Source organism: Trichomycterus rosablanca, chromosome 19 (genome assembly GCF_030014385.1).
Source record: "Trichomycterus rosablanca isolate fTriRos1 chromosome 19, fTriRos1.hap1, whole genome shotgun sequence".
Lineage (NCBI taxonomy): Eukaryota > Metazoa > Chordata > Actinopteri > Siluriformes > Trichomycteridae > Trichomycterus > Trichomycterus rosablanca.
The window spans coordinates 19816431-19822839 of record NC_086006.1 but is presented as its reverse complement, the minus strand read 5'-3'; the positions used below and the strand labels follow the sequence as shown (position 1 = coordinate 19822839).

Genomic DNA, 6409 nt, shown 5'->3' with positions numbered 1-6409 from the left:
GAATCATTTTGGTTAAACAGCCTTAATCTAAAGGCAATTATAGCCTAGCGGTTAAGGTACTGGACTAGTAATCGAAAGGTCGCTGGTTCAAGCCCCACATCTGCCTGGTTGCAACTGTTGGGCCTTTGAGCAAGGACCTTAACCCTGAATTGCTTAGACTGTATACTCACAGTACTAGCTTTGGATACAAGCGTCTGCTAAATGCTAAAAATGTAAATGTTAATCTGCCCCCCACCAAGCAGTAGAAATATTTAACAATACAGAGACAATACTGTTTAACATATGTATATCTGTTAAAAGGAAAAAAGCAATGCTTTTTATACTAATATCAATTGTCAACATATTTTTTTGTTTTCAACTGGCCATGTCTCATGAGAGCGGGAAAGCCAATTTTGACAAATGAGTTGAAACAGTATCAGTATAAACATAGCCATACTTATAGTAAAGATAGATATAAAATGGCCAGTGAATGTATTACACATACACTGATGAGAGACAATAAGGACCACCCTCCTAACATACTGTCATAACAGCTCTGTTCCATTGAGACATAGATTCCACAAGAGATCTGAAGATGTCCTGTGCTTTGTTATAACAGGATATTAACAGCAAGTCCTTCAGTATCTGTTTCTTGTGTTCATGATGCTGTTTCTTCTTTGGGTAAACAATGCACACATGCCCAGCCGTCCACACGATTTTGGAGAAAACACGTCTGTCTGACCAGCTGACCTTTATTCAATGTTCCAATGTCCTGATCCGATGCCTGTGTGCCCATTATAGGTGCTTTTGGCAGTGAATGGTGAGTTACATGTGTACTATGAGTAACTACCATCAGTTCTACATTTCATATATCTTTTACTATGACACACACAGTTGTTTTTAGGGGTGGTCATCATGTTTTGGCTGATTGTGTGTATAGTAGCACAGTGTATTCTACACATATGTGTGTATAGATTTTGCGGTGTTTAAATCATTTGATCATTTAGGGCCAGTGGGTGCCTAGTGGGTAGAGCTGTGGGTCACCAACTAAAAGGTTATAGGTTTAGGTCCAAGCTCTGCTATACAGCCACTGTTGGGCCCTTGAGCAAGGCCCTTAACCCTCACAGCTTCAGGGGTGCTGTACAATGGCTTCCTCGCCATCTGATCCCAGCTTCCAAGGGGCTGGGATATACAGAAAAAGCATACACGATATGTATACACGACAAAGGTATTCCATCTGCCCTAGATTATCCCTGTTAATGCATGTTTATATGAATTCTGACATCAGAACAGACATTATCACATTACTGTATTTGAAATACTGACTGAATCTTTTTGTATAAATAAAATCTGTACTAAGTACTAACAGTTAATGACTGAAAAGTAGTTATTATTATAGTAGTTATTTAGTGAGCACAAAGGCCTTAGTGGAACACTCATGCACTAGGCATTGTTCTCATGACAGCTGGTGTTTCAAACACACTACCTAAAGAGGTCAGCCAAAAGACCTAGAAATTAATCCTATTTTGGAAATCTTAATGGTCTGCTCACCTTGATGGTTTTCACTTTGTTCCCAGAGCTGCAGGTCCAGCCAGTAAGGTCAGGCAAAACTCGACACTCTTCCTTTTTTAAACATGGCTCCATGTGACACCACCATTTTAACTGCACAATAGATACTAACACAGAGAACAAAAAAATTGAATATTATTACTATATCTGTGGGAAATGTGGATATTGGAGGATATTGAAGAAAATTAGTTTAGTTTGGTGTAAAAAAAATGGAAAATTGCTATGTTAAAAACATTGAAACATTAACAGAGCAATGTACTTGGTACAATGTACCAAGAAACTAAATCTGAAAGAAAAATATATTCATACACCAAATATTTATTGCACAAAATAAGTTTTATGTACAGTACATGCCAGTGTTACACACCTATTCTTTCTCCCGGTTACACATTTACATTTTTGGCATTTAGTACATGCCTTTATCCAAAGCGACTTACAGTACTAAATATACAGTTTAAGCAATTGAGGGTTAAGGGCCTTGCTCAAGTGCCCAACAGCAGCAACCTGGCAGTGATGGGGCTCGAACCAGCAACCTTCTGATTACTAGTCCAGTACCTTAACCACTAGGCTACAACATCCCAACACTAGGCTCCCAGTTTGTTTTTCAGGTGAACCAATGTGCATGAGGTGGATGATGGATTCCATACTTCCTACCCTAGCAGTAAACCAATGTTCCATGTACAGTTTGATGAGAGCAAGCTAAACTAGCCTTATTCATATGGACACAGAGCAGTCACCATATGTGGTCAATCATAATCACTAAAATAGGGGCCAGTGGTAGCTCAGCTGTAAAGGTACTGCACTAGTAATCAGAAGGTTGCCGGTTTGAGCCTCACCACTAATAAGTTGCTACTGCTGGGCCTCTGAGCAAGGCCCTTAACCCTCAATTGCTCAAATTGTATACAACCATGATTGCAAACAAGATTATACAACTTTCTGTACCAAATGAATCATTTAACTTTACATGCATATTTTAACTCAAGCTATTTATGTAAGTTCCACATTAAAACTTGTGAAAATTATGACATTAATAAAAGTTGTCATGTACAAAAATAACAAAGTAGGAAAGTAAAAAGTGCAAAAAGTGAAAGTATTGGAGTTTTTCCTGAATCCAATGTATCAGTGAAGAATTTAATCTTATTAATCATTCAACTACATCTAGACATTTAAACCAGACAATAACCCTAAAACTACAGTACTTTTGTGACCTCACTGTATTAAGTATTTTTAAATTGTAAGTCCATGTGAGGTTTTCAATTATTTGTATCAGTACAAAGTCACTTAATGTTGTGTGTGTAAATTTAAAGTGGATATATGCACTAAAATATAACAAAACAAAAACAAAAGCATTTCCACGACCCTGAAGCTTTGCAGCATAAACACTATTTACTGTGCCATTGTGACCTAGTTATTAATCTTCTTAATTATATTTCACTGTTCTTGCAGCTTAGACAAAAAAACACAACAATGCTGCATCAAAATGTTTGTCATTTAAAGAGGTTTAAGAGCAAACTGTTTGTAATTGTGTATTAAACTAATTATTTTTTCATTCATTGTCAGTAAAGGTTTTATTCCTGTGCTCCAGTTTCCACCAGCTTAAGGACAGACAGTGTGATTGCAAAACACCAGTTCAACCAATCCCACTAAGGACTAAATTCTGTCAGCTATACATAAGTGAGAAAGTATGGTTGTTATAAGCCATATCTAAAAAGGTGTGTGTGTGTGTGTGTGTGTGTGTGTGTGTGTGTGTGTGTGTGTGTGTGTGTGTGTGTGTGTGAAAGAGTGTTTGATGCCATGTAATGGTCTTATGCTCTGTCCACGAATCTGCCTGCCTAGTGCTTGGTGTTCTGAAAGGCTCCAGGTCCAGAATAAAGTTGTTATGTGTGCTGAATAGGGATGTAACGATGCACCACAAGACAGTTAAAAATCGATTCACATGTGTAACGATTCAAATCGGTTTATATGTATAATTAATCGATAATCACTTTAAACAGCAGACGGCACTGGCGCTATTCACCTCGCCTGGTTGATGTCACTACAGGGTTGCCAGGTTTGGAATTTTCCAGCCAAATTTATTTATGTGAGGATACTTTCTTTATTTGTATTATTCATTTATTTATTTAATGTGGGATTTATTTTAAAATTTCATTTCAGTTTTTTTTACACAAAAAGGGAAATGTGCAGCATTATTTTGCATAGTTTTACCTACCTCAGAAATAAAAGGACATTCATTATTTACAAAAATAGCACAAATACAGTATTTTATTTTTTAAAGAGAAATAATAAAAGGAAACTGTCATAATTTGTCTTTAATTTCATTTTGTTTAAAAAATTGTATCGTGAATCGCATCGCATCGTGGGTAGAGTGTATCGTTACATCCCTAGTGCTAAATAAATAAATTTAAATCTTTAAAGTGTCAATTGCTTCAAATGTGGATCAAAATCACCCTCCCACCCCCTAAAAATAATAATATAAAAAAATCAATGTCACAAATATCTTGTCTGTAAAGTTACACTTTTAGCAGGTCAAGCTGACTTTTTATTTTTTGCTATTTTTACTGCCTGTCATCTTCCAAAAAATCTAACTGATATCATACCATCTACACAGGAAGGTTGACCGTGCATCGTTCCTGCCACCTGTCCGGTCAAACATGAGCACTTCACGGTCTGAGATCTCTCTTCTATTTTATTCTTGTTGCAACAGCGATGAGCTGCCACCACCTCACATGTGCCAGGCTTTACTCCACCTGAAGGAAACGTAGAGAGGAAGAGAAAGTAAAATACAATACATGGCCGAAAGAAGGTGGACATTTCTCCTGGTTATTAAGTTTATTTGTTATGTAAAATAAATGTATAAATGACGTTATATAATTACTATAATTTTTTATATTTCATAGTTAATTTTGCCAGTGCTTTCAACTTTTTGGCAACAATTTGTGGTAGCAAACACACTCTAAAATCTTTTAAATAGCCTTCCCAGAACAAAGAAGGCTGAAACAAAATCCCTAAAAAATGTGATTTTGTCAAACAAGCTCAAAGTCAGGTGTCCACATACTTTTGGGCAAAGAGTCTCACACAATTATGAGCAACAGTTCTTTGCTTTTTAACAGGTAGAAAGATACTTTGCTGCTGGAATAACCAGAAAAATACACTCACATATACATGGAGAACATGACAAATAGATGTATGAGAAAGGGATCAAACCCATGTGTCTAGGACCCTGAATTTGCACAAACATTGACATAATCAAATTTTACTTAAATGTAGACGACTCGAAGCATTTCTGGTGTGCTGAAGCCACCACCTGGACATTTTTAGTACTACACATGCAAAACTCCATAATGCAGGGCTATGCATTTATTCACTGTTTAACCGACGCCTTATCCCGGTCAGGGTCGCGGTGGGTCCGACTTATTGGTCGAAAGGCAGGAAACACCTCTGGCAGGTCGCCAGTCCATCACATGGCAGACATACACACAAACATCACACACACACTTAGGGCAATTTCTAGTAGCCCCAATTGACCTGACTGCATGACTTTGGAGCTCATGGAGGAAACCCACACAGACACAAGGAGAACATGCAACTCCACACAGCAAGGACACTGGCTAACCGAGTGGGGAATTGAACCCAAGCAGTAAAAACAACAAAATGATCTGATGAGTCAACATTTTCTAAATTTTCCACCATGCAGAGTTTTATGAAAGTCAAGAGATGCCTTCAACCCACAAAGTGTGCTGGCAACTGCAAAGTATGAAGGGATCATTTTTTAATTAATTTAGACTAATCCCTGCTGCTGAAAATGCTGAATCTTTAAAACGTGATGCTACCACCACCATATTTTACAGTGGGGGTGATATTACCAGACTAATGTTTAGGCATTTTTTCCTTTCGAAGTAATATATATATATATTTTTTTTAATATTAGATCTTTTACAAATGTGCTGAGACAACAAACTACATAAACTGTATAGCCTTTATTAATCCATCACTAATACATGATTTCCAATAATTCTGGAACTGACTGTGTTTATGCTACAAATGTCAGCTGATTCATGAGTGGCAGCAGTATACTTTACTGAGATTGTTTGTATGAGGTAGATGAGCCATTAATAGCTACTTAATAGTCATTAGTGATGGTCTGAATGCTTTTCCTTGGGGGTTTTGTGGGTGGCTGTCCAGTTTGTGTAATGAGTCCTAGGAGACCAAATAAGAAAGACAGAAACAGAGAGAGAATGTGAGAGAGAGAGAGAAAGATGAAGTGTACCTGCTTTGCCCCTGGAGCTTCGGTTGCTGCTGGTCACTGACTGAGCAAACAGGAGACACATACAGAGCAGCAACAGCAGTGCGATCAAAACCAGCTTCTCCCACATCTGCTGAGGAACAGTAGGCTCAGAGGAGAACATTTCATGTGCATAGTGTATTTATATCAAAAATAAAAAGGCTTAGATGCTGAATAAAGCCATTTCACTGAAGGAGCATGAGTTCACATGTATACAGGGTTACCAGGGTTGGGCAGTACAGTAAGACACATACTTGAAAACACAATTTGTAAAATATTATAAACTTTATTTAAAGAACAAAGTTTCCAGCACCAATATCACGCTTGTGGAATAGATATTATAACCCCCCTCAATATTTATTTGCGCAACTCTAAGCAGCAATGACTGCAACTATGCATTTTTTATTACTTGTTAATAGTCTTTCATAATTGCTGTGGAGGGACTGAACCTCTCACTCTTCTTTGCAAGATTGCATTAAATCAGAAGTTTTCCTAGGTTTTTGGCATGGACTGCTGATTTCAGCTTCCTTTATGGCATGCTAATGGGTTTAAGTTAGAACCCTGAGCTCACCAAAATCT

The 6409-nt window shown here is 37.4% G+C and overlaps 1 protein-coding gene across 1 annotated transcript; it reads right to left on the bottom strand.

Moving 5' to 3' along the window:
* Positions 1-1500: 1500 nt before the first annotated feature.
* On the bottom strand, positions 1501-5921 carry LOC134333582 (chemokine-like protein TAFA-2). The gene is made up of 3 exons (XM_063015621.1): positions 5816-5921; positions 4146-4295; positions 1501-1655 (listed from the first exon to the last, which is right to left on the bottom strand). The coding sequence occupies exons 1-3, from the start codon at positions 5919-5921 to the stop codon at positions 1501-1503; spliced, it is 411 nt and encodes a 136-aa protein (XP_062871691.1).
* Positions 5922-6409: the final 488 nt, after the last annotated feature.

What these genes read in the sequence shown, in the direction of transcription:
- LOC134333582 (XM_063015621.1), bottom strand. Translation starts at nt 5,921, where the DNA reads ATGTGGGAGAAGCTGGTTTTGATCGCACTGCTGTTGCTGCTCTGTATG. An exon ending in AAGCTCCAGGGGCAAAGCAG is followed by an intron (nt 4,296 to 5,815) that starts GTACACTTCATC and finishes CGTTTCCTTCAG; the next exon opens with GTGGAGTAAAGCCTGGCACA. An exon ending in TCAACCTTCCTGTGTAGATG is followed by an intron (nt 1,656 to 4,145) that starts GTATGATATCAG and finishes TCTCTGTGTTAG; the next exon opens with TATCTATTGTGCAGTTAAAA.